The following is a 27,377-nucleotide window of genomic DNA, read 5'->3' as shown; positions in this document are numbered from 1 at the left end:
GTTGCCATGTCGATGTTGCCGCCTGATAAAAACGATAAAAAGCACACAAAGAGACACACAAGACAAATACAAGTATGCATACTAGTATAAATAAATAAAAATACCAGAGAAGACACACACACACACACAAAAAAAAAAAGGGCAAAACCTCGACTATGGCTGCCTTAAATGGTGCACCATGTACCGAAAAAAAAAATAAAATAAAAGGTGGACGGGAATGAATGGAATTGCTGGAGGGACACGGGTCGGTTTTTGTTTGTCACACAAAAGTAAATGGAAGAATTTGCCCACTGCCTTTTTTTTTTTTACAGCCAAAGAAGAGAGAGAGATTGTTGGTAGTTAGGATGAAAGTTCTTTTCATTCCTGTACGTTCCACGGCCAATGTCCATTTGACACACACAAGAAAAGAAAAGCATCTAACAATAGAAAGGCAAAATATTTGATTTGCTATTCATCTCTTTTCTTTTCTGTGTACATTCTAATCTGCCTCATTAAATGGTGTGTATAGTAATCGCGTTATAGTTCATCATTCATTCATGTTTCTGGAACGGATGACATTTAACCGGATCATCCCTGTCCATTCGTCGGAGTCTCTTTTTTTTTTTTTATTTACGGTCGGCTTCTCTTGGCGATAAATCAGATGCCGAATTCTTTCGCTAATTTGTCGAGCTTAAAAGAAGAAAAAAAAGGGAAGAGAAACATCCGCAAAAACAAAATGTAAAAAACGCAAATCACGACCATCAAACAGAAAATGGAAAGACTCCAACGAAACAAAACAGGAAAAATAAAAAACAAAAACAAATGTCCATTTTAAGAGATTGTCCTTTTTTTTTTTAGGGGGTCAGGGCCAGTGTCGAAGCTGTCGAAGATAGTTGTCTGGCCGGAAATACTTGGCATTCCTGCGGTCATCAATGAAAGGTTCCCTTTGTCTTTCTGTCTCCGAAAATGGACGACGTGCAGAGAGCCGGTACACACACACACACACACACATTTTCTTTTTCCTCTCTCTCTCTTCGATTATATAGAACCTCTTCTTTCCCTCCACGTTTTTTTTTTTTTTTTTTTTTCAAGACCCTTTCTGTTTGAAAACCTTTTGGAGCAGCCGAAGGACGGGCGGGCCGCTGGCCTTTTTTTTTTTTTTTTTTTTTTGCCCTGTGTCTCTTTTTATCTCCATCATCTACCGCGTCCTGCTCTAGCAACTCATCGCTAAGATATACGTGAGAATATAGAAATACTAGACATCCATTTCTCTCCTTTGGCTTTGATTCCTCCACTTCGAGGTGGGTGGCTGGCACAAAAACGAAACACAAAAACAAAACAAAAGAGTGTAGAGACAGATGGAGAGTAGGCCAATATGTGACGGTATCGTGATGAAATCGACCGTCAAATTTACACACACATACACAAAATAGAAACAAGCTTTTTAGGAGGGGGTCAAACAAAAAAATGTTTTTCTCACAGTTTGGCCATCGTCCCGTAAAGCGGAAGAGAGGGGCAAACTATTCCGGTGTCGCCCCCTCCCCCCCTCTCTGAACCGGATGAGTTGAAATGTCTTAATTTTTTTTTGAAGTTTTTTCTTTTCATCATTTTTTTTTTTTTTTTTTTTGTGAGAAAGTGATGAGAGAAAAAAAAGGGCAAGGACGACATATTGCTGAGGTTTTGTTTTCAGTGGCGGTAAGTGATGTGCTGTGCACGAAGCTATTAAAACCGGCATGCTACTTTTTGAATGAAGGGGAGGGTTCAAATGGATCGGCGGAAAAGAAAAGAAAAAAAAAAAAGGACAAGGACGTGAAAATAATGGCGGCGTTTCTCTCTCTCTCTCTCTCTCTCTGTGTTGAGTGTGTGCTTTAAGAAAGATGGGTGGAGGAGCTTCAAAAATCCACAAAGGTGGAGCCGGTGTAGTATTTTCCTTTTTTTTTTTTTTCTTACATTTTTTTTTTTGGCGCCCACTTCCGCCGCCACCCAGGCAAAATGCTCAAATGGAAATGAGCTGTGCTCATCGACCACATCAAGGTGGGTGGTCGCTAGTTGCACTATCTCTCTCTCTCTTTTTTTTTGTTTTGTTTTCCTCTTTTCTTTCTATTTTTTTCCGCCGTTGTTTGTCTCCCCTTTTTCTTTATTATTTGTGAAATTTTTTATTATGTCTCTGGTATTTTTTTTTTTTTTTTTTGTTCTTTTTCATTCATTTTAATATTATCACGAGAGTAGCTACATCCGCCTGTTTTTTTTTTTTTTTGTTGTTGTTATTTTTCCAAGCCGGCGATAATGAAAAGATTTGTTTCTTCGTATCGCGGCTTTGCATCCCATCCGTAAAATTCGTAGAATTTTTCGCTATCCCGCACCTGTTTTTCTTCTTTTAAATAATTTCTTATCACGGCGTCCGGTGGCCCTCGTTCTACGTACACCGTCACTAATCGTTCGTTTGTTTCTGAATTATTTCTTTTTGTACACACAGCATTTGTCTTTTTCTTTTTCTTTTGTTTTGTTTTGTTTCAAATCGACACAGCTCAGCTGTTTTTCCTGTTCAAAATTCAAGAATTGAATTTAAAGAAAAAAATTTAATTAAGTTTCATTTAATACACAACTTACAAAAATTATCATTCAATTTCCATTACTGGACCTTTTTCTTTTAAAATAATAACAATACAACAAAAAAATACCCGAAAGGGAAGGTTGAATGACGTATAGCTTATGTGTTATTTACTCTATGCAGGTTCAGTTCGAAAACAATTTATTTAATATTTATTTTTTTTAGAAGTGGGAGGGGGGGGGGGAAGAGAAGAGAAGGAAGAGAGTCACTTATAAAATCATTAAGCGAGCCTTTATGGGAAGGTCGCATGCCAACTGAAAATCTATTTCGTGTGTCGACACGGATGTGTATGGGTCCCATACATATTCATGTGCTTACACAGGTTGAAAAAAAAAAAAAAAGCAACAGGGACAATCCGACTATATAAGAAGACCCTCGCTATTATTTCTTTTTTTTTTTTTTTTTTAAATAAATACAGAGGACTTTAAGAGCAAAAAGGGGGGGGGGGGTTACAAAGAATGCGGAGCTCGAGGGGGTAAATGTATACATAATATCTCTTTGTACTACCAGCAGTGTGTGGGTACATCAAGCCCAGGTGGAAGGGATTGCCATAGAGATAAAAGGAACCGTAGCCCTGTGATTATATCACACGCCACCTTCTTTTTATTTTTCTTAACATTTTTTTCTTACCTTCATTTTCTGTTTTTTTCTTCTATTTCATAATTACCCATCCGGTGTCAATTTTCCGTCATTTTTCTTTGTCGAGTGAATTGTGTGTGTCTACACACGTACATTTCTTCTTTTCCTGCCCCTATTCATAATACAACCGCACTCAACAATTCCAGTCCCATCCGCTGGGCGTTAGAGTTGACGATGAGTTTGTTCTCACCCGAGTCAATCAACAAAAAAAAAAAAAAAAAAAAAAAAAAAAAAAGACATTTTTTTTTTTTTTTTTTTTGTTTTTTAATTTTCTAGAAAAAAGAAGCTCAACTAACAAGAGGGAGCCTAATTGGCCTAATCAGCGGAAGGCCTTGTTGTTGTTGTTTTCTTCTTTTTTTTTTTTTTTTTCGTTTTTATAGCTTCTATACACGTCTGGTTGAATGGAGATGCCCTTCATAGACACGACGGAGAAAAGAGAGAGGGCAATTGTTATACGCTCACTCACGGCAATGAACTTCACGTCTATAACACAGGCCGTAGATTTACTACCGGTAATTGCTCGCTGTCAGCCTTCGCTTCCAATCTGACCTTTTGTTTGTTTTGTTTTGTTTTCTTTGCCATGAAAGACGACTATAGCAAAAAAAAAAAAAAGGCACACACACACACACACAAAATATCATCAAAGTAAACACAAATAATAATAAAAAAAAAAAAAGAAAAAAAAATATGGGCACTGTGTGTAATTTAAAAAAAAAAAAAAAAAAAGACCCCCCTTTGGACAGGTGGAGAAGGACCGCCAATGGTGGCGGTGAATCTCTTCTTCCTAGTTAGATGATTATACGGTCCTCCCCTCTCAATTTTAGAAAGAGAGGGGGGGGGGAATTTTTTCATTCTTCATGATTTTTTTTTTTTTTTTTTTTTTTTTTTCGTTTTGGTATACGCCGGTTAAATAAACGAAAATGTCTTTTGATGGATGATGTTATGACTGCCAGTAAGAATAAGGAGCGGCCGCGGTCTTATCCTTTTTCTTTTATTTTTTGAACCTCCCATCTCTCGTGCGCGCGCGCGCCGCTTTCATTATTCAAATCGTTGTGAAATGCAGTTTATCTTTTTTCTTCTTCTTCCTTTTTTTTTTTATTTCTATAATGTGTGTGTGTGTATCGGGAATTTTTATTTTTTTTCGGCACACACAAAAAAGCGGCCACACGCAATAAGGGAGCGGTCTGCACGCCACCTGTCGTTACATTGCCAACTAATGGTTATCTATAGTTTTTCTTTCGAAGAAAGAAAATCACGTGAATGTTCTCTTGTTTGATCTTCGACCCTGTTGAACACACACCGCGCCCTAATTCCCCGAGAAAGAAAGAAAAAAGAAAATGGATTATTATTTTTATTATGATGTTATTTAAGGCAAGGTAGGAACCCGAAGGAATGCGCACTATACACCGACCGCCGTTAGCATGACACGACGATATTTCTAAACGAAAACAACAAGCCAACCCGACTATTCTGAACTTGCCCCCTTTTTTTTTTACCTTCTTTTCTCTCTACCTATTCGATATCTCGTTCTTTTTTTTTTTTTTACCTACCATCTTCCTTGAAAATGTTAATGGATCCTGGTTGTTAACGGGCCTCTGCCCGGAATCTCCAATTCAATACATTATACACACACACAGACACACAAGAGGACGCAAACAGATATATTTAGATGAATCCGAAAACCTGAATTTTCTGACTCGATGTCTCACAGCTTATTTTTAGTCTTTTTTGTTTTAAATTTACATCTCAACATTTTCTTTATTTTATTTTATTTTTTTTTTTTTTTCAATTCTACGTTTCATTTATGACGAATGGAAGAAATGAAATTCAAGAAAAAAAAAATGCATGTTTGTTTTTTTTTTAGGGGGAGGGGGGGGGGCTTCTTATTATTTTTCCGCTTCTCAGAAATAATAATAGAGGGCCGATAATCATCTCTCGGAAATGTCACACACCACCTGCACTCGAAAACAGTTGGCGCGCGTATGGGCTAATAACATTCAAAAAAGTCTTATATATATCGTTTCAAAGAAAGAAAAAGATAAACAACAAAAATTAAAATAAAAAAGCTGTTCATCATTATCACGACCAGTAGAAGAAAAAAAAAAAAAAAAGGGGGAGGGGAGGGGAACGAGAAGCTTTGCGTGCGAGTTGGCACTTGTGTTGCGAGAAAAGAACTTACCTTCGTATCAACTAGAAGACATTATTACGGACGGTGATGAGTCGACTGCATCAATTGATAAGGTGGTCACGGATGTGTGTGTGCGACTCGAAGAGAAACACACACACACACACACACACACACGGGAAACAGGTTCGAACGAAAGCAGCAACAGAAACAATCAAGTGGCGAAAACTGTGTATATAGCCTACAGCGTGTCTTCTCGTGCATGAACTCGTACATACTGTTTGTGTATGTAGATATTTATGACTATTACTATAATGTGTGCACACTAGTTGGAGTGTTTTCGTTTGTTCTTTGTTTTTGTTTTTTTGTAGACACATTCACGAGAAAATGTAGACTGTCTTTATCTTGATGTTCTGGCTTGTTACGCAGAGACGAGAATGGCGCAAATGTAGAACAAGATTGGCCCTCTTTTCTTTTCTTTTTCAAAGTCTTCCTTGTGCACAACACGGCAATTAAGGTGAATGGCATTCGTCAGATTTCAGATTAGGGAACTTGTTAACCAGGATGTTGACAGAAGGACGTCATTTATTTACTTATTTAAACACACACACACACACAAAAAAAAAAGTACATCTTTTCTTACATGTAATGATGATGAGTTGTTTTTCTTTCGCCCATTTCCAGTTGCAAAAAAGAAAAAGAAAGGGCGATTAAATAGCAACGATATTCAAATTTTTTTTTTTCCTTTGTGTTTAAGCTTATTGCATAATTGTGTCATTCAAATAAACGTTGATTTACGAATGGCATCGGAGGCCGTCCGAATGCATTTTTCAACACGATAATTTCAGAAAAATTATAAGATACTCATTTTTAAATCTGAGTTTAATGTTTGAAGAAAAAGAAAGACGGACGTTGTATTAGTGTCCTAATCGCTTAAAGGTCCACTCTAATGACAACTGATTATATATTGACCATTATCCGCCTCGTTTTTTTTTTTCTTTCTTTCCCTTTCAGAGTACCTTTCAACATATTTTTTTTTTTTTTTTTCCTTTCTGATTTTGGAAAATCCAGTTCGTTCCGCTCGAAATCTGTTGACAGCCGGTAAGCGAAAGAGGGCGTGTCGAAATCAACACAACAAAGATGTGAAAGACATCTTTCTCTTCATCCTTCTTCTTCTTCTTGGTACCACTTGATAAATGATGGTGGTCCAAGGCGTTTTACTGGACATTATAATCAACTCTTTTCTTTCCTCCTTACCACCCCCGCTGCAGCACTTGAAATTTTAATGTTTCCAAAAGAGAGAGTGATGACCAATCAGAGAGGAATCAAAAAGAACGTTACACCTGGCCCTCAAAGTCCAGTAGGGGGTCTAACAAAAAGAAAAAAAAAACAAAAAAAAACTTGTATTGTCCAGTGAAGAAGAATGAAAAAAAAAAAAAGGAAAAGAAAAAGGCGTTCGTCACCTTGTTACTTAGACTTTACCAGCGTGGAACACACTGCCGGTGGTGGTGGCATAGAGAAACTGGAGGGAGCTCTTCTTTTCCTGGAAGACCTTCTTAGCCTTGTTTCTATTCAAAAAAAAAAAATAAAAAATAAAAATAAAAAATAGAAGAAACTGGTGGGCATCAGGTGTCTTTTTGTCGACTCTATGCAAGTGTTGGCCAGATAATAATGACCTCTCTCTCTCTTTTCTTTTCTTTCTACATGTTCTAAATGAAAGGATAGCCAACACGCAAACGGGATGTGGCCACCGGTTTTCACTAGAAAAAATAAATAAAAAATAAATACAGTCAAGCTATTAGCACTTGATTGTCGCTCCTACGTTTAGACGTTGTCTTAATCAACTCTACTTGTCGTGCAGTGCGCAAAAAAAAACAAAAAAACATCTTGATCCTGTCAAAAAAAAAAAAAAAGGCCCTTTTTTTTATGTCATCACGCAGGTGTATCTATTTAAAAAAAAAAAAGGGAGGGAAAATAGATCCTAATGTCTAATAGGCCTTCCACCGAAAATAACTCTTATATGATGGTTGTTTCTCTTTGTGGTTTTTCTTTTCTTTTTTTTTTCGGGTTGGTGGTATACACACTGTCTGTGTTATTTCCTACCTACAAGGTAAAGAAAGAAGAAGAAAAAAAAAACTCCCCGGGGTGTCGAGTTTTGAAAAAAAAAAAAAAAAAAAACGGAACACAGCCGCCACGCAGTCTGCTTCAAACTTTCTGTCTCTCTTCAGTCTATCGTCTTTTGTCTATTCTCTTTTCACATGTTTCTCTCTTTTTTTTTTTTTTTTTCTTTTCGATTTAATAATTTTTTTCTTTTTCCTCTTTCAAAAAAAAAAAAAAAAAAAAAAAACTACTGTTGTACACCTTCTCACCCCGCCCTTTTTTTTTTTTTTTTTTTTTTTAGGCTTTGAAGTTGACCGATATTTGACACCTTCTCTTTCGTTTTTTTTTTTTTTTTTTTTTTGCGTAGCTGGGGGAAAATTTAAGAAAATCAGAAGGATCATTCAAATTTTCTTATTTTTTTTTTTTTTTTCTCCATGTCCAGATGGATGAGCTTCTGCAACTCTCACTGGACCGTGTGTCGTTCTTTGAAAGAAAGAAAGAAAGAAAAAAACATTTCGCGGCTGGCTCGATCTGAATGAATGGGATGCTGTTGGATGTTATTCTTTTATTATTATTATTTTTTTTTTTTTTTTAGAAGATGCCATTGCACACCTGCGCCATATGCTGCACCCTTTGGCAAACGGCACACCTTTAAACTTTCTTTATCGACGAGGTCTCATTTCAATGTTTTCTTTTTATACTACGTTCTTCTCGCGCACGTGTAAAAAAAAAAAAAAAGAAAATTTATCCATTCCGCATCTTTTGTGTGTCTTCTATTGTTTGAATATTTCTGGAATTTTTTTTTTTTTTTGTGGAAACAAAATATACATTTTTTTTTTTTTTCTTTGACGGTTGTTTTCTTTGGCTCCTTGTGTCGGCGTGTATCCACGCGCAAAAGAGATGCGCATGTTTTTTTTTTTTTGTTTTTTTTTTTACATTTTTTTATTTATTTATTTTTTTATTCTTGGGTACACGTCTGTATACTAGTCCACCTGATAAAATGCTATTTTACTAACACTCTATCTGCATATCGTGTTTGTTTATTTATTTATTTATTTATTTTTGAAGACGGAAAGGATGGGGGATGGGGATTCGAATAAAATGTGTCCGGTTCGGTTACCGCCCGTCCCGTAGGAAAGAGCAAACATTTTTTTTCTTTTTTCTTTTCTTTTTTAGTCTTGATCTCTAGTCAGAATAAGAAAAGAATAAATTCAAGTTGGTTAGACTTAAAAAAAAATAATAATAATAATAATAAATAAATAAATTCAGATCCGCCCTTTTGTGTGCGCCCAGCTGAGCCGATTTTCTTTCATTTTCGTGTGTGTAACTTTGTTCTTTTTTTTTTTTTTTTTTCGCTATTGTTTCTCAACCTTAAAAGAAATCTCCTCCCCTATATTCCTCTTCTCTCTTTTTTTTTTTTTTTTTTCCTTTTTCTCGTTGGCTCTCTATGTAATTTAAATACGCACACGGCAAAAGAAGAGGAAAAGAAAAGAAGAGCGCGCGGTGTTTGAAAACATTTGCGTCTCGTTTCTTTTCCGTCTTAATTACAGAGCAAAGTGCGCGGGTTATGGCGGGAGGATGACTCCTTCCTTTCAACCCGCTCACAACACACGATGAAGAAAAAAAAAAAAAAAAAAAAAAAAAGAAAAGGAGGAAGGGAAGCGGCTTAGGAGCGCACCTGGACGATGCCGAAAAACAAAACAAAACAAAACAAAATAAATAAATCCAATAGCCTCAAATAGAAATTGTTGCTTTTGTTTTTTGTTTTGATTTTAACATTTTTCTTTGTTGTTGTTGTGATGAGATGAGATGAGATAAGAAGTAATAATGGTAGTAATACTATGTCGAGTTGCGTACGGTCTAAGGCACAAGTTCTACGTGAGCCACTATGCAATCACGAAGCTTGCCGACCTAGTCATTACGCAAAACGAAATCGAATCGGAACGAAAGAGGAGGCATTCGAAACCAAAAGGACGAACGTCTTATGAAATTAAAAAATCCGATATTTAAAAATGTTTAATGAAAAAAAAAAAAAAAAAAAAAAAATGTTTTAAAAATACATGTACACGTATAAATTCGTGTTGTATTTGATTTGGCATAACAATTAACGAGCATTGAACAGCGTGTTGCTTTCCTATTGGCTATTCTGTTGAACGTTCTCTTTATTCTTAATTGATATTTTATTGATCTTCATTTATCTATACAGTCTACCGATTATATTAAAATTTATTATAAAAGATGTGTCTCTTGACACCTCTTGGCATTCTTCGTTTTTTTTTCTTCACTCTACATGCTCCCTGACATCCATCCAGAACCTTGGACCACTTCTCTTTCACCTCTTTTTGAACATCTCTCTTTAGCGCAAGAGCCTCCTCTCTTCTAACTCTATCCACCTGCCACATGACAAAAATCAATTCATTTTTTTATTTATGATAAATATTCTAATGTTTAAAAAAAAAAAAAAAATTTCCCTTTTTTTTTTTTGCTTCTCGAATCGATCGGTTTGGCGCGCCCGGGTCCATTCTCCTCACATAAGAATCGATGTTTTCTCGATAGGATTTAACTGTCGCCTTCAGCCCGATACTTGTTGTCCGACGGAATGTCGATACTTAAGGATGGAAAGTTTTGAAAAAAAAAAATAAAAAAATATAAAAATTAAGTAAAACAAAAAGAAGGAAGAAAACATATAAAAGAGAAGCTTAAAAGCCACTCTAAATATATATTTATATAGATGTACTACTCTCTCTCTCTCTCTTTTTTTTCTTTATGTGCCAGTGTGTGCATAAAAACCTTTTTTTTTTTTTTAAATGGAGGAGGGGGGGGGGGTTACCTTTACCCATCCTCTTTAGATATGGTTGGCCTAAAAGAAAGGTGAAATGCTGCTGTATATCGCCCTCTATACTTCTTTTTTTTTTGAGTGTGTGTGTCTGTGTGTGTGTGTATATGTATATACTAAACTAAATACTAGAGAGAGAGAGAGAGGACCTAGGGTCCATACCAGCATGGCCACGTAGGGAAAGATATATACTAAGATATACCCGATAGATATACCCCCCCCCCCCCCCCCCCCCCCCCCCCCCCCCCCCCCCCCCCCCCCCCCCCCCCCCCCCCCCCCCCCCCCCCCCAACGGTAAGGTGTTGCACACTCAATCATTATCACATCCCCCCCACCTCCCCCAATCGTATGAACGAATCTCTCGTGAGTCATTCTGCACGTCCTCGTCTTCTTTAACCTTTCAAAGTGGAATTGAATTATTATTTATTTATGTTTTTAAAAATTGTTCATTAATTTTTTTTTTTGGGGGGGGGGAGAGGGGGGGAGGGAGGGGACATAGTTTCTCTGAAAAAATGGATTGAATTTTTCTTGACTTAAAAACTTTGCAAGGGACATTAAACTGATCTCCCCTATCCCCTTGAAAACTTAAAAAGCTTTGGCTTTTTGGGTTTAAGGGGAAAACGTCCCCCCCCCCCTCTCCTTACCTATCCCTACCTATATCTTTTTGGTCCATTTTTTTTTTTTGGTACCAAGATGCCAAAAAGCCAAAAAAGAGAGAGAGAGAAAAAGTTCTATTCCCCTTCTTGAGCCACCCATCTCCCCCCCACCCCCTCCCCAATATTTTCCCTTCCTTTTTTATTTTATTTTTTTTTTTTCTATAGCTTCCACCTGGTTTTTATTTAACATTTTCCTCTTTCTTTTGTTTTTACCTCAGAAAAAAAAAAAAAAGAGAGGAAGGTTAAATAGGAAGAAGGTTAAAAGAAACCCTTAAATACTACGGGCCATGGCTTGTACTCGTTCTCTTTTGTTTTATTATGTTTTCTTCAAATTCAATTTTCTATTTCTTCTTTATTTATTTATTTATTTATTTTTTATTTCTTATTCTAGGGATCATCGTGAAATGATAAAGATGATCAAAATGGATCTCCTCTGCGCCATACTGTCGCATTTCGTTCGAGTGTGTTGAGTGCCGCTGCGCTCTCGTTAAAACAAATTTTTAAAAAATTAAAACCATTTCGAAATTCGCGCCATTGATTGCCATTTTGAAAATCAACCGGGAAATCCCCTTCCTCGCACCGAAATCAAATAAACATACGACACGACGCAACATATATTGATTTGATCTCTACTTTCATCGACATCAGCGTGAGGGTTCAACCATCTATTGCACCATCAACCGTGTTTGATTTTTTTATGTTTATTTTACGTGCGTGTTCACGAAAAGAAAGAAAAAAGTGAAAGTTTCGTTCGTCCCGCGTGTGTGTGTGTGTGTGTGCGTGTGTGTGTTTTATTTCCAGTTTCGAGTGGCCCGTGCGTTCGGACGTTTTCAAGCCGTGCTTTGCTAACCCCCACCGTTCGCTCTCGGGAGTGGCTCGGCCGTCCGTGCGTCTTTGAGTGCGGATGTGATATGAAGAGCGAGTGTTTTGCTTCCATTGAGGAGCTAACGCCTACACGTGTGCGCAACTGTTAAAGGCCAGAATGACACGGATCTCCCGTTATTGCATCAGCCAGCACCAGTTCATCGATTGCCGTTTGCCGCATTCAAATAGCCTCCGCGTTTCGCGCTCTGCAGTTGACACCAGTTTCAGGTTCGATCCTCACAAAATCCTAAACTTTTTTTCGCTCGAAAAATTAGAAACCGATAAGAATAAACTCGGATACGATGTAAAAGCATTTCGATATGTGTCTACGTGGTATTTATACGCGTATGCGGGCAATGGAAAGCGATACACACTAATAGCGTGTTGATGCATTAAGAGAAGAAGAAAAAAAAAAAAAAGGGACTTCGATAGATTTACCTGGAGGGTAAAACAGTTTTTCTTCTTCGTCTTCCTTTTTTTTTTCTTTTTTTTTTTTTTAAATTAGACAAGAAAAAGCAGCGTAGATAAAACCTTTCCACCCTCTGTCCAAATGAGGAAACCCAAAAAGTTGGGGGGGGGAGGGATGCTGAGTGCTTTTTTTTTTTTTTTTTTGGGGGGGTTTTGTTTTTTTTTTTTTTTTTTTTTCCTGGAAGAAGAACTGAAAGAAGAAGAAGAAGGGGGCGGATAGGATGAGGAAAAAGAAAGAAAGGACAAGGAAACGGGGACAAGTAATCAAGGAGATGCAACTGTGTGTGTGTGTGCCCGGCTCTGATCTATTTGAAATTGGAAACCATTGGCCGCATGATTACGCTCATTCAAAACAAACTTTTTTTTTATTATTATTTTTCCACAAAAAATTTCGTTTATTTTTCAATCGATGACGAACCCTCGAGTGAAGGCTGTTGAAATGTGATAACAAACTCGAGTTTAAAAAAAAAACAAACTAAAAGCTGCAAAGCAGTTTGATTCAATGACGTCATATTCAACTGGACGATGGATATAACTGGCCGTTTTTCAATTGCCTCGCTCTTTCTAGAATCTGAAAAAAAAAAAAAGATGGTCCTAGTTATTTATTTATTTTTTTTTTTTGTTTAAGGACGTGTTTGCCAACTCGGTCAAACTTGGCTCACGAAAGTAGTCGTTTATCTACAAAAAAAAACGTTGATGGCACCGTGTAATCCCATAAGCTTTTTGTGTGTGTGTGTGTCTGTGTGTAATAAATGCGTTGGACAGGTGCGCTGGAAGGACGCACAATCAATTTTCGGTCTTTTTTTAAGCTTTAGCGGATGAAAAAAAAAAAAAAAAAAAAGGGGGTCGGACTCGAGCGAGGAGGTGGAATGGAAACATGGCATCCAAATATTTCGTGCGTTTTCAGATTTTTATTTGCTCCCACCTGGCCTCATTTTTTTGTTTGGTTTTCTTTGCGCATAACTCGCATCTATTTAAAGTTGAATTGGCCATTCGATCCTCGTATTCAAAAGAAAAAAAAAGGAAAGGCCAACATTCTTTTTATTTAAATGTATTTTTTTTATTCCATAAATCACCTGGCCGCATTTCAGGTGTCTGTTGCGCAATGATTATGCAATTTTCCTCTTTTTTTTTTAAATATATATATATATATATATACATATATATTAGCATAATTTTTTTTTTTTTTTTCATTTTAAATCTACGTCATCTATACTATAAAGGTACACAGAAATCCATCCGGCTCTTTTGGATGGATGTATGCGCCTGTCTTGATATAGTACTATGCCAAAACACTATAGTGCGGTGTGGGGGGGGGGGGGGAGGGGGCAAGGTGGTGGCCGAGCCCCGTTTTTTTTTTTTTTTTTTTCTTTTCTATTGGTGGCCCCCCCTCCTCGGAAAGGTGACGTGCCCACCTGCTGGTAACTGACAACTGAGGCAAGTTCCAAGAAAGAAGAAAACACCGGTGCCCCTTATCTAATTGGCGAGATCACAAATGGGAAGAATTCCAATGTTGTTTCTTGCCCAAAAGAGAGAGCTCACACCTGTGCGCTCAGGCACACACGGCGAAAAACGATCCCGACACCCACAGCTTGACATCATTTGCATACTTTGGGTATCTCTTAAGCCGTTTTTTTTTTCTTTTTCTTTTTCTTTTTATGCCTTTTGATATTTTGATGATTTTGAAATCGGGCTTTTCAACTCGTTTTCGAAAATGCCAACAGGATGTTGCAAATCTTGTATTTTGTAGGCCTTGTGAACTCACTAGCTGATTTGTGTGTTGTTGGGCAAGGGTCGATAGTGAACTCGTCGAATCGAATAATTAAAGGAGATGTTTGATTTTAGGTAGCCCCCCCCCCTCCCACCCTTTCAAAAAAAAAAAAAAAAAGATCATCTGGCGTGAATGAATGAATGGAACACAGTGTTGGAATTATGACAAGGGATGGCCTAAAAAAGGAGAAAGAAAGAAAGAAAGAAAGAAAGAAAAAGAAAACGTGCGCCCGAAAGGAGGAGCCTTGCATAATCAGTTGGCTTTTTTTTTTTTTTTTTGACGTGATGGCAATGGGGATGGGTCCTTATTACGTCGTAACAGGTGAGACGGGGTTGGGCCCTGTCCAAAAAGCCAGAATATATGGAGTGCGTGTAAAACTTTGGAGCGGCAAGCACAGGTGTTGTAAGGCTAAAAAGAAAAATGTTCGTATTCAAATTTGGTGTTTTTCTTTCTTTTTCTTTTTTTTTTTTGCCTTTACGTTTGTTGCATAGGAAAAAAAAGAAGAAAAAAGAACTTAGTTTTTGAACGTAGGAAGCGCGCGCTGCGGTCGCACCTTGTTTTTCCATCTTCATTGTGATGTAAAAAAAAAAAAAAAAAAAAAAGAAAAATCATTGAAATTCTGGCCCAGCACTTATATTTATTTATTTATTTTTTTTTTCGTTTGTGTGTGTGTGTGTGTGTGTTGGATCTAAATATTTGGTTAGTTTATAAGCTCTCCTTTTGAACTGTCGGTATAAACCTTTTGCGGGGGGGGGGGGGGGGGGGAGTTTAGAGAACCTCTCGAAAAAAAAAAAAAAAAAAAAAAGAAAATCACAAAAGAAAGGAAAAAAAAAAAAATTTTTTTCCTTTGACTTTTCATTGTCCAGCTTGACGGTCCGTCACATTTCCATATCAAATGCCACCGCCAGCGCGCCACCATTTGGATATCGCAATCAAAGTGGTTAGTCCGGCTCTCGTCGCAAAGGGAAAGGGAAACAGAAAACAAAAAAAAACAAATCAAATCAAACTAGAAAATCATTTGATTATTTTTCTATTATTCTTATGCTGTTATATATATATATATATATATATACATGTATGTGTGTGTGTGTGTACATATATATCCATCGTGAGTCACGTGCTCATTATACCCCGCCGAGCTTTTCTTCTTTATCTTTTTTAGATAAACAAATGCCCTCCTCCAAAAAACAAAAAATAAACAATTCGAAATTGTTTTTATTATGATTACTTTAAGTTTAGAGACACAATTTTTTTTTTTTTTTTGTTTGCTTCTATTTTGAAAAGATAGGACAGCCTTTGGCCTTTACGTGTCCGGCCAACGAAAATATTGAGGTGATAAGAAAGAGAGAAAAATGGAACAAGAAATCGATTCGTCTCTTTGTTTTGATTTGATTTGAATTTTTATTTTTCATTTATTTTCATTTAATTTTGATTTGTTTTAAAAATCAAAGAAACAAACAAAAATACGTAAATGAATCCGGTTTCCCTCGTCGATCGAACGCGACACACACACGGGCCCAGGCAAGACAGGGGAAGGGGAGGGGGGGGGGGATAAACAAATGGCTGTGGTTATCAGCTGGCGTTAATCACGATCATCGGGACCACAACAAACGGGTGAAAGCCCCGACTTTTTTTTTTTTTTTTTTTTTTTTTTTTTTTCTCTTTTAAATCATTTCGAAAATTAAAGCCTTTCGATTCGAACGTCTCATCGTTTTTTTTTTTTTTGTTTTTGTTTTTTTAGAGAGAGAGAAAAAAAAAGGGGGGGGGAGGGGTGAGATAAGAAAACCAAAATGAAAAAAATAAAAAGAAGAAAATGAAGACAGAAATCTGTTGGCGGAATCCATTTTTGTTTTAAATATTTATCTTTTGCCCGTTTTTTTTTTTTTTTTTTGATTGATTTATTTCGGAATTTTTATCCAATTGAATGAAAACATTAACTTAAAAAAAAAAAAAAAAAAAAAAATCAAAGACAGAGGAAGAAAAGAAAAAAAAAAGAAAAAAAAAGGAAAATGTTCTTTTGATGCAGCGCTTGACGACGACCCCAAAAAACCCGAAATTGTTCGATGGATGGTCCGAAAAGAATTTCACCTGTTGCTTTCTGCTTCTTCTCCTTTTCTTTTTCTTTTTTTTTTCTTTTTTTTTTTCCTTTTGTGTTGTTTGAACACCTGTGTATAAACACCTGTGTCGTCGTCGCATAATGCGCGCGCACCCATCCCACAATATCCTTCACTGCCAAAAAGGCCCGCCAACGTATTCACCTTTTTTTTTTTTTTTGTTCCTTCTTCTTCTTCTTCTTCTTCTTTGATTTCCATACTAAAACCAATTCAATTTCGTATTTTTTTTTTTTTTTTTTTTTTTTTTTACTTACCTTCTTCTTCTTCTTCAAAAACTGCAGCGTCTTATTTATAGCTTGTGTTTTCTTTCTTCTTTTTTTTTTTTTTGTTGTTGTTGTTGTTTTATTTTTTATTTTTTATTTTTTTTTCTATTGAAAGACTTAAAAAGTCTGTAAGTAACTCTTTTTTAGTAACGTACCATCCGGGGGGCTATTACATAGCAGCCGGATATCTTTTTACCTGCTCCCACACTTGGGCTTCTTCTTCTTCTTTCTTCTTGCTGCTTCAATCACAATGAAAAGAGAGAGAGAAAAAAAAAGGTACACAAATAAAAAAAATAAAAAAAAAAAAAAGAAAAAAAAGAAAGGCCGGGGGCACGCGCGCGCGCGCGGGCCCTGGACGACACGCGCCGATGAATAATTCATTGGCTAATGATATCGACAAGATATTACGTACACACACACACACACACACACACACAAATACACAAAGAGAATAAGAAATAAGAAGAGAGAAAGAAGCACGAGGCATCTGACTTTGTTGAAGCAACTTGAATTGATGATGGCGGACATTTCGATGGTTACATTTGAAAAAAAAAAAAAAAAAAAAATAAAATAAATGAGAATTGTGGTGACGGAGGAACGTGAAAAAAAAAAGAAAGAAAGAATAAACGAATAAAAACAAGTGTAAGAAAAGAGAGGGAGAAGAAGGCCCGTCCTTGGCCCCCCGTTGGGCTGGCGGCATGCTGTCTACCAGAAAAAAAAAAAAAAAAAAAAAAAAAAAAAAAAACCTGGGCGCAACACACATAAGAAGAAGAAGAAGAAAAAAAAAAGCCATCACTAGACACACATGAGTTTTCCTTTTTTTTTCGTGGTCTCTCTCTCTCTCTCACTCCAACAGAGCTCTCTCTCTCTCTCAGCGGAGTTAGCGCACCTGTGTGTTGCCCCCATACACACACACACATACACATACACACATTTTGTTTAGCTTAGATTTCCTCTTGTCCTTCCAACGCTTTCAACTCTTGGGGGTCTTCTTCTTCTCCAGGTGGTTCACTCTCTCTGGTCATCGAAGTCTGATGAGGGGAGGAAAGAAAAAAAAAGAAGAAGAAGAATAAGAAGAAGAGGAAAGACAAGACAACAAGCAGGGAATTTGTAACAAAAAAAAAAAAAAAAGGAGACCTTGTTTTTCCAATTCACACATGTGTATCCGTATACGAAAGAAGCAAATTAAAGGTATCCCCACGGTGGAGGAAACTAAGAAGGCCCCCCCCCCTTCTTAGTTTTCTACCTACACCCTGCACCTAGTTCTTAGCTTCTATTATTATTATTATTTTTTTTTTTTTGGTATCAACAACAGGTGAGAAATGATTTGCCTTCCGTGTTATGTGAGCTTTCTAACCGTCGCTCTCGGTGTAGGTGTAGGGCCAGACCCTACACACAGGTGACGCGATTTTTTTTTTCTTCTCTTTTTCTCTGCAATTTTTCGTGTGTACCTGAAAATTGAAAAAAAAAAAAAAAAAATAATAATAATAAAAAGCTTCGTGTGTTAAGAGAGTGGGGGGTTTGCTCTATGCCCCGTGGGCCTCCCCCTTCCGTCCTCCTCCGTGTTCCCCCCCTCTGGCATCTCTTTTTTTTTTTTTTTTTTCTCTCTCTCTCGTAGCATTTCCCCTCCCTTTGGCTCCTTCTTCTTCTGTTTTTTTTTTTTTGTTTTTTTTCTTCCTCCTCCTTGTTCCACCTTGGCAGAAAGAGCAAGGTGGAGAGAAGGGGAGGTAAGGTGGTCAAGACAAAAGCCAAAAAGGTAGGAGGAGTGAGTGAAGATAGAGGAGAAATAAGAGCCCCCAAAAAAAAACGAGAAAAAAAAAAGGAAGAACCAAGAAGAAGAAGAAGAAGAAGAAGAAAAGAAAAGGGAGAGAATGAAAGAAAGAAAGAGAGAGAGAAAGAAGAAGAAGAAGAAGAAGAAGAAGAAAAAAAAAAAGTCCGTTTTAAACCACTCTTGCCGGTCTCCAACATTTTCAGTTGCCGCTCTCCCTTCAGGTACGGCGCAGGTGTGTGCTACATAATCCACGCAATTTATTTCTCTTTTTTTTTTTTTTTTGGCTACAACTTCTCTTCAATCCCTGCCAGAAAGAAAGAAAGAAAGAAAAACAAAAAAAAAACACTCAAACATTGAAAAGAAGAAGAAGAAAGAAGAGAACAAACAAAACAAAAACCAAAGTTTTTTCGTTGCTATTTAAAAAGAAAACTGACGGAGTTTAAGAGAATCGCCTAAGCCAAAAAAACAAACAAACAAAAACAAAACAAAAAAACTCTCGTTTTCCAACAGTTTGTGCGAGTTTTTTTGGTTTTTTTTGGTTTTTTTTCAGTTTGTTTCGACTGGAACACACAAGTTTTTGAGTTTTTGACGTCCTCAACTTGGTGGCTGTGAGCAGAAGCCAACATTGAATTTCTGCTACACCTGAACGTTTGTGCCCAAGTTCCAGTTTTTGACCCACCTTTTTTTTTTTTTTTTCCTTCGTTATTTCGAAACAACATTTTTTTTTGGAAACAAAATTATCCGACGTCCGTTTCGAAAAAAATTTCGGAAAAACGAAAAAAAAAAAAGTGTTTCATTTTTTTCCTTCTTCTTCTCGTTGCCAAGTGATTTGTTTTTGTTTCATTTTTCTGTGCGTGTTCTGAGGCGAAAAAAAAAAAAAATTAGTTCGAACGGATTTGTGTTTTGTGTGAAAGTTGATACAAACCGTCGGCTATCGTTGCGTTTTGATTTCGTGTGGTTGTGCGTAATATCCAGTTTTTTTTTTGAAACCAACAACAACAAAACAACAAAAACTGAAAAAAAAAAAAAAAAAAAAATTTCATCAGAAAGTTCCGTGTCGACAACTTCATCCGCCAAGTGACCCGCACTTCTCTTTTTCTTTTTTTTTTTTCCTTCCTTCCTCCTCTTCATCTTCTCTCTCTCTTTTAAGATAAAAACAAGATAAATACAAAGAGGGGGTGGGGGCCGGCCGTGGACAAAAAAAAAAACAAAACATGCTAGACGACGGAATATGACCAAGGTAAAGCAAAAAATTCCATCTTCTTCTTTCCTTTTTTTTTTTTTTTCTAAAAGTATATAAGAATCAACAAGAATTTGTGTGTGTTTGGCTCCTCGGAGTCTCTCCTAATAGCCAAAGACTGTTAAGTTTCCCTTGCGAGAGAGAGAGAGAGGATGGCGGTACGCAGACATGTACAGACAAGAGACAAGAGACACACATTTTTTTTTTTTGAACTGAACTTTCGGAGGGAGGCTGTGCTTCTTTTATATTTTCGTACGAACAACTAAACAATCGTAGACTCACACAAATGTAGTCTACACGTATCTGAACCAATTTTCAACCTGTGTCGGCCTCTGTGTCGCCGGCCTTTTATTTTATTTTTTTTTTTTCGTTAGACAAAAAAAAAAAAAAAAAAAAAGGATATAAGGACAGCGTTTATAGAGTCTGTCTCGTCCACACACAGAAGAAAAAAAAAATCGACTATTTCTTGTGTGTGTGTGTTCGTCTGGTTTTGCTTTTATATTCCTCTTTTTCTTTTTTATTTTCTGCGCTTGTAAACACCTTTTTTTTGTTTTGTTTTGTGAGAGAGAGAGAGAGAGAGAGAGAACTGATACCGAAACAAATGCTACCTCCGTTTGTCTGTGTGTGTTTGGTAGATTGCTGGCCTTTGAAAGCAAAAAAAACAAGGCCATTTGGGTCATTATCGATCTTTTTTTTTTTTTTCTCATTTGACACTCGCACTGGTGGTAGAACAGCGAGGCCAAACTCTCTTGCTTTTTATTTTATTGATTAAGAAAGAAATAAATGCGAAACTCCTATGTTTGGTGGTGGCACGAACGAGAAAGAAGGGGGGTGGGGTGGATGGGTGCAGGGGGGACGATTGAAATTCATTCAACGCGCAAATTCTTGTGCCATCGAAAGAGAAAATCCCGTTGAAAGAGATGGAAGACGTCCAAGTGTGCGTTGGGCCAGGTGTGTTTCATCAACTCTTTCCTATTTTTTCTTTCTTTCTTTCTTTCTTCGTTCGTTTTTTTTTTTTTTTTTTTTTTACGATTACGATCGTATCGTTTAAAAAAAGAAACACGCAAACTTCTTATATAATTCACCTTTTTTTTTCCCGTCTTCGTTCGTTCTCTTCTTTGAAAGAAAACAAACGGTAGACGCGGTCATCATTCCCAACGTAACCTATTTCCATTTTGTTCTGTTTCTTTTTTTTTTTTTTTTTTTTTCAAATAACAAGTCCCATCTTTTTCCTTTTCTTTTTATTGATGTTACATTCTCTCTTCTCCTCCTTTTTTTTTTTTTTTTTTTTTTACCTCATTTGACTCGTACGGGCCGGTGTTATGCAAATGGTTTTATACGCAACCGTGAAAAATGGAGGTGCGGCTCAAACCCATCCCCGCACACGTCTTCTTTATTGGCAAGCCCGTTTTATTTTATTTTTCATGCCCAGCTACGATCCGTCCCCCCCCCCCCCTTCTTAAAAAAAAAATGTTTGAAATTCCAATCGACTGGAACATACCTTCTTTTTTTTTTTCACGCATATTGCCCGTGCCTTTTTGCCATGGTATTTTTCTTATCGACAGTTTGTTATAGGCTCCGCAAAGAAATGGACTTTTAGGGGAGGGGGGGGACTGTTATCTTATCAGATATATGATATATATACATATTTCGTTATCGCTGCATTCAATGTAAAGCCGATTATTTGGGGTGTGGTGGTTAACGCAGTGACAAGCCGCAAAAAAAAAAACCCAAATCAAATGCGTGTCATACGAGCGCGCGCGCGCACAAAAACAAAAAAGATAACTAAGAGTTAAATCTGTTTAACACGTCGGTATAGTTTGCCCCTCCTTCTCTTTAACACGTGGGAGTTGTATAATATTTTGATTCCTTTTTTTTTTTTTTTTTTTTTTTTTTTAATAAGCCTTCGCCCTGACATTAGCTATCTCTTATCGCTTGTCCTTTAGTCTCCCCCCTCTCCAATCGACTGGTTGCCAAAGAATGAAATCCACCAACGATCAGCCAAAGATATATAACTGTAGACAAGCATTTGTTTTGTTCCTTTTTGTCGCTCTTAGATAACGAAACAAGATCGCCTTAGCCTTTATTTTTTGGGGCTATTTTGAACGCCACGCCGAAAGTGCGAAGTGCAAATTGCAAAAACAGGACGACGGGGGGGGGGGGATGATCACCTTCCTTTTTGAATTCCACGGTAGGACAGTCCACACACACACACACACCTGGTCAAAACGAGCGGGCATTTCTTACTTGAAAAAAAAGAAAAAGAAAAGGGATTAACCTTGATTAACGAGCAAAGCGAAAGAGAATGAGAGAGAGAAAGAAAGAAAAAAAAAATCCCTTTTCATTAACACCTGCGTGCCCTCCTCCATCACCTCCCCCTGCACCCAATTGACTGGCCTTCTTCCTCTTCGAGAAATGGGCCTTTTTTAATTTATTTTATTTTTTTTTTTCGAAGCCAGATAATAATGCCTATAAGTCTATATATCGATCATATAAGCTGGGCTTTAGTGGTTACTTGGTCGTCAGTGTTGTGTTTGAAAGAAACGAAACAGGGTCATCGTCCTGGGTTTCGTCAATTTGTCCAGTGACCCTCCCCCCCCCCCTGCCTCCTGTTCATTGGTACGAAAAGGACTAACCCACCTGCACAGTTTGGCAGAACACAAATGTTTTCGAGTCATCAAGTTTGAAACTGTGGCCGACTAAGCCAAAACTTCCAAGTAGAGAGAGAACGTGTGCATATCTAATCAGACGGATACATATATACATATCGCCTACCACCAGTGTGTGTGTGTGTGTGTGTGTGTGCCTCTGTGTGTGTGCCTCTGTGTGTGTGTGTGTTAAAAGAAAACGAAGGGACCTGTGCAGGTCCAGCAGATGAGGTGCGGCTCCTTTAGGTGGGGGGAGGCAGGCGATAGATTTTGATTTTCAACTTGTTTTGACATAGAATAATAAGCGTAAGTTATTGTTTTACGCTATTGTTTTATTTTGTTATTGACGCGATCAATTCAGCCGGGCCCAAAACAAAGCGGGCAAGGTCAATCGTTGACTTGCTGTAATATGCGGGTAGCGGCCAACAGTCCGTTTAAAAATTGTTTTGAACGAACTCATGCGCGACGAGCGTGTTCAAAGCGAAAAGAGCAACACAATTCGAATGGATAATCTAAATATTTATTAGCAGCGTAAAGGGAAGAGTTTTGGAACGAAGAAAACATCAGCCAAAGTCCTTGGCTTTGTTGAGTGTCTTGTATCTCTTCTTTCTTTTTTTTCTTTTTTTTTTTTACCACCACCAAAACATCTCTCTCTCTCTCTCTCTCTCTCTTTTTTTTTTTTTTCTATATTCTTCTTCTAAATATCTTTGGGTCCAACTGAGAAGAAGAAGAAGAGGGCCCTGTCATGTTGCCGAGTAATGGAAGCCACCTGGGCCCCAAAGTCGGTTTTTTTTTTTTCTTTTTCTTTTTTTTTTTGCTGCAAAGAAGAGAAACACCTGGAACCATCTGGCACGCTTCGGGCAGAGAGGGGCACGGCCCAGGTGGGATGAGAGCAAAAAAAAACTTTTTTTTTTTTAAATTTTTTTTTAAAGAGAAATAAAAAAAAAAAAAAAAACAAAAGAAGAAGAAGAAGAATCTAACACGATGTATACAGACGCGGACGCGGACTCGCATCTTTTTTTTTTTTTTTTTTTGGAACCAAGAAGAGGAGGAATCTCGGGAGGATGGGATAAGAGACCCAAGAGGTCCTGGTCTTTTTTTTTTTTTAATTTTCGTTTATCAAAAAAAAAAAAAAAAAAAAAAGGAAAGAAAACTCTTTAACTCACTACACAGAGGCCACTCCTTTTAGCTAAGAACAACAACGCAGATAGAAGAAGGGGCTTCCCGCTGGTCGGCGCGCTCTCACCTGGCCTAGCAGCACGACACATAAGAATTGAAAATAGATTTTTTTTTTTTTTTTTTTTTTTTTTTAAGTAGGAGAAGCTGCTGCTGTAAAAAGAAAAGAAAAATTATAATAATAAAACAAGATTGAATTGTTTCATTTTTTTTTTGTTGGCCCTCGAAAAAACAAAACAAAAAAACAATAGGGACGTGATTTAAAAAAACAAAAAAACGATCTGGCAGCCTCTCTCTCTCTCAAAGATCCTTCTATTTTATTTTATTTTATTTTTTATCTATTAAGGGGGAAAAAAAATGTGTTTTCTTTGTTTGGCTTTGTTTGTAAATGCATTTATTCGCCTCGTTTGGGACACAACGGGACACGGAGGGGGGGGGGTGCCCCCCTTCTGGCCGAGAAATTGATTTCCCACACCATTGAAAGAAAGAAAGAAAGAAAAAAAGAAGAAGGGCTAGCCAGTCGTTTGTTATTTTTGTGTGTTTTGTTACGCTTCTTTCTTTTTTTCTTTCCAAATTGGACGGCCATCGCAAATGTTTCAGCACAGCCAACAATGACGTAGTACAACAATGAGCTTTGCATAAATGTTTTTTTTTTAATTTTTTTTTTTTATGATGACCGATGGCTAATTATTCGATGACGGTGCATTTAGTTTGAACTTTTTTTTTTTTTTTAAATTTTCAAAACGTGTTGAAATTGAAATTTCATTGATTTGTTTATTGATTTCCGTAGGATCATAACCGACCATGCGACGCCTGTCGGCCGGCGGAGTGCCTTTGCTACTCATGTGCTACTTCTTGAGCGCGGCGTTGTGCTCCTCGTCGACCACCTCATCATCTTCTAGTTCTACCAGCAATTGGAAATCGAATCGTCCAGCCACGTCAATGACCGGTCAGTTTTTCTTTTTGTCTATCATCGAAGTGAAAACCAATTTAAAAACAAAACAAAACAAAAAAACAAAAATGCATTGCAAACACAGGTGATATCGGCGAGCGGGCGGAAGCGCTAGAAGGTAGCCTTTTAAATATGTTTGGACTTAAACGGAGACCGCGACCGGGCGCCGAGAAGCGGCAGAAGATCGTCGTGCCGGATTTTCTAGTTGAACTGTACAGACAACAGACCGGACTCGAGGTGGATACCACCAACTTGAACCTGGCCGGCAAATTGACCCAGACGGCCAACACAGTGCGCACATTTTCCCATCAAGGTAAATCGAAAACCGATTTGAAAACTTTTCATTCAAACTCGTCAGATCGAAAATATCAAAAACGGATGTTTTTTTTTTTTTTTTGTTTTTGTTTATTTATTTATTTTTTTTAAATCTTGTTGTAGATTCAGATTCAGATTCAGATGACGAAGCAACGACGGACAATGCCGTCCTCTTGCGATTCGACTTGACCAGCTTACCGGCCGAAGAGGACATCAAGGCCGGCGAACTGCGACTCTACCGCTCGGCGGACGGCCTGCTGTCGTGGGAGGCCGAGCAGAGCCACCGGATGAGATCGGACCATCCATGGCGGGACAACCGGACGTCTGCGGCCGCAGACGGTCAAGAGCCGACGACGTTAGGGCGAGACAAGCGCAAGGAGGACAAGTGGCGGCGGAAGCAGCAGGTGCTGATTCACGAGGTGGTGAGGCCGGCGCGCAACGGCGCCGAGCCCATCCATCGGCTGCTCGACAGCCGCATGGTGGACGTGCGCGACGAAGGCTGGATGACGTTCGACGTGCTGCCGGCTCTGCTCCGCTGGCGGCAGCAGCCCAAGCGCAACCACGGCCTCTGGCTGGAGATGAAGCGGGTCAACGACGAGGCGCTGTCCGACATTGAGCACTTCCACCTGCGCAAGCGCAGCAGGACGAGGAGGAGGAGGAGGCGATCGGCCGCTGCCCCGCAAGGCCAGCAGCAGGAGAAAGACAAGGAGACGGAGGAGGACGACGATCAGCTGGATCTCCGGTGGGCTAGTCAGCAGCCGCTCTTGGTGACGTACTCTGACGACGGTAAATCCCGAGTGCGGAGTAAACGAGCCGCCGAGAAGAAACACAAGCGGAAGGGCCGTCGGGACAATTGCCGCCGCCAGTCGCTCTACGTCGACTTTAGCGACGTCGGATGGAACGACTGGATCGTCGCGCCGCCCGGTTACCACGCCTACTACTGCCATGGCGACTGCCCGTTCCCTCTGCCCGACCACCTCAACACCACCAATCACGCTATCGTGCAGACGCTGGTGCATTCGGTCAATCCAGGCGCAGTGCCGCGCGCCTGCTGCGTACCGACCGAGCTCTCCTCCATCTCCATGCTCTACATCGACGAATACGACAAAGTCGTCCTCAAAAACTACCACGACATGGTCGTCGAAGCTTGCGGCTGTCGTTGAAAGAAAATCAAACAAACAAACAAACTCGCCGTCCGGATGCCGATTCGAAAACGGAAGAAATCACGCGCCCCACCTTGTGCTCTACAATTATTTCACGAGTGCGGGAAAAAAAAGGGGTTTGTTTTTATTTTTGTTGGCCTCAATCGGATGAGCTAATTATCCGAAGCATCAAGAGGAAAACATCAATTTAAAGAAAACAAAACGATACACCGTGAAAAAGAACGAAGAAACATATTTTTAACAAAAAAAAAAAAAAAAAAAAAAAAAAAAAGAAAAAAAAAAAAAGAAAAAAAAAAAGAAAACCGGAAGGAAATGAAATCTTCCGGTTTTTATTATCGCTCCGTCCCTCCCCCGCGTTCCGCCAACACTTAGTCATCGTCGTGATTTTTTTTATCCTCACTCCTTCGCTATTTTAATTCCCCCCCCCCCCCTTTTTTTTTTTTTTTTTTTTTTTTTTTTTAAAGCAATCACACACACACGTATGGAAGATAGGAAAAAAAAAAAAATTAATAATGGATGCAAATTCGGAAGTGAAAATGCGGCGAACACACACACACACACACACACACACACCAGTGTATAATTCCTTTTTGCTGGATCTTGTTTTTCAAAAGACAAATCTGTGCACCGAGACTTCCGCTCGAAGAAAACAAACAACAACAAAAAAAAAAAAACAATGCCAATTTCCGGAAGAATCCCCTTTATTTTTATTTTCTTCCGGCTTGTGCGTTGTGTGCTTAAAAACGAACAAAAAAAAAAAAAAAAAATTCAAAAATTCCAACAACCTTCCCCTTCCCCCTTTTTTTAAAAAATCCTCCCGACAATTTACTTACCTACCTACTACTTCCATTATATTTATATATACATATATTCTACCCCCCCCTCTCAAACCCCCTCTCCTCCCCCCCCTTTATTTTCCCTTTTGTGCGTGTGCGTTCGTGTTTCAATTTCTTTGTTTGTTTTTCAAAAATAAGTGCGGTTACCCCATTTAAAAAATTGTCGAAACATTGTGTGTGTGTGTGTGGGTGTGTAATTTGTTTTTTTTTTTTTTTTTAGTATATTTTTGTTTGTTTATTTTTTTCTCGCACCGCTATCCGGATGCGGAACAAAAGGAGGATGTAAACATAACAAAACAAAACAAAAAAATAATAATAAGAAGGGAGGGAACTTGCGCGCTTATTATTACGGGAACGGCCATTGGCCGTGTCATCGTTTTTCTTTATTTCATTATGTTTTGTGTGTCTTGATTATGTTCAATATGCGCGCGGCGTGTGTGTGTGTGTGTGTGTGTGTGTTTTTCTTCCCCGTGCGTTCGGCTTGTATTTAAAAAGAAACCTGTATCGCAAGTGTATATGTGTTTTTTATGTGTGTGTGTGTGTGTGTGTGCTGTTGTTGTTGCTGTTTGAAACGACAAGCCCCTCATAAGAGTTGAAGAGCAAACAAAACCCAGCGATTAGACGATGACCGAAGGGGGGGGGGGGGAATGAAAATGATGCGGTTCAAATCACGGAATTTTTGTTGTGTGTGTGTGTGTGTGCGTGTGTTTTATGTCTGCCCTGATGATGATGATGCCTCTAAATATTGTAGATGATGCAAACACTGCATTTTGTACAAAAGACTATTCCACTACTGCTGATATACTACAAACTACAAACAGACTCCCATTTTTTTTTTTTTTTTTTTTTTT

The 27,377-nt window shown here is 38.2% G+C and overlaps 2 protein-coding genes across 4 annotated transcripts in view; one reads left to right on the top strand and one right to left on the bottom strand.

Moving 5' to 3' along the window:
• The window catches only part of LOC130695119 (probable glucosamine 6-phosphate N-acetyltransferase), a 73,761-nt gene that overhangs the window by 5,295 nt on the left and 41,089 nt on the right, over positions 1-27,377 (bottom strand). The gene's annotated exons all lie outside the window — the stretch shown is intronic.
• On the top strand, positions 11,710-27,348 carry LOC130695108 (bone morphogenetic protein 2-like). 3 transcript variants are annotated; one of them, XM_057518235.2, is made up of 4 exons: positions 11,710-12,037; positions 24,051-24,209; positions 24,298-24,525; positions 24,651-27,348. In XM_057518235.2, exons 2-4 carry the CDS (start codon positions 24,065-24,067, stop codon positions 25,688-25,690), a joined length of 1,413 nt encoding a protein of 470 aa, XP_057374218.1. In that variant the 5' UTR covers positions 11,710-12,037; positions 24,051-24,064; the 3' UTR covers positions 25,691-27,348. The 3 variants fall into 3 exon arrangements, with proteins under 3 accessions (XP_057374218.1, XP_057374219.1, XP_059350919.1); XM_057518236.2 differs by lacking the exon at positions 11,710-12,037 and adding an exon at positions 18,474-19,436; XM_059494936.1 differs by lacking the exon at positions 11,710-12,037 and adding an exon at positions 18,477-19,436 and having other exon boundaries at positions 24,657-27,348.

The sequence above is a fragment of the Daphnia carinata genome, chromosome 4 (assembly GCF_022539665.2).
Source record: "Daphnia carinata strain CSIRO-1 chromosome 4, CSIRO_AGI_Dcar_HiC_V3, whole genome shotgun sequence".
Classification (NCBI taxonomy): Eukaryota; Metazoa; Arthropoda; class Branchiopoda; order Diplostraca; family Daphniidae; genus Daphnia; species Daphnia carinata.
This window is presented reverse-complemented; position numbering and strand designations above follow the sequence as displayed.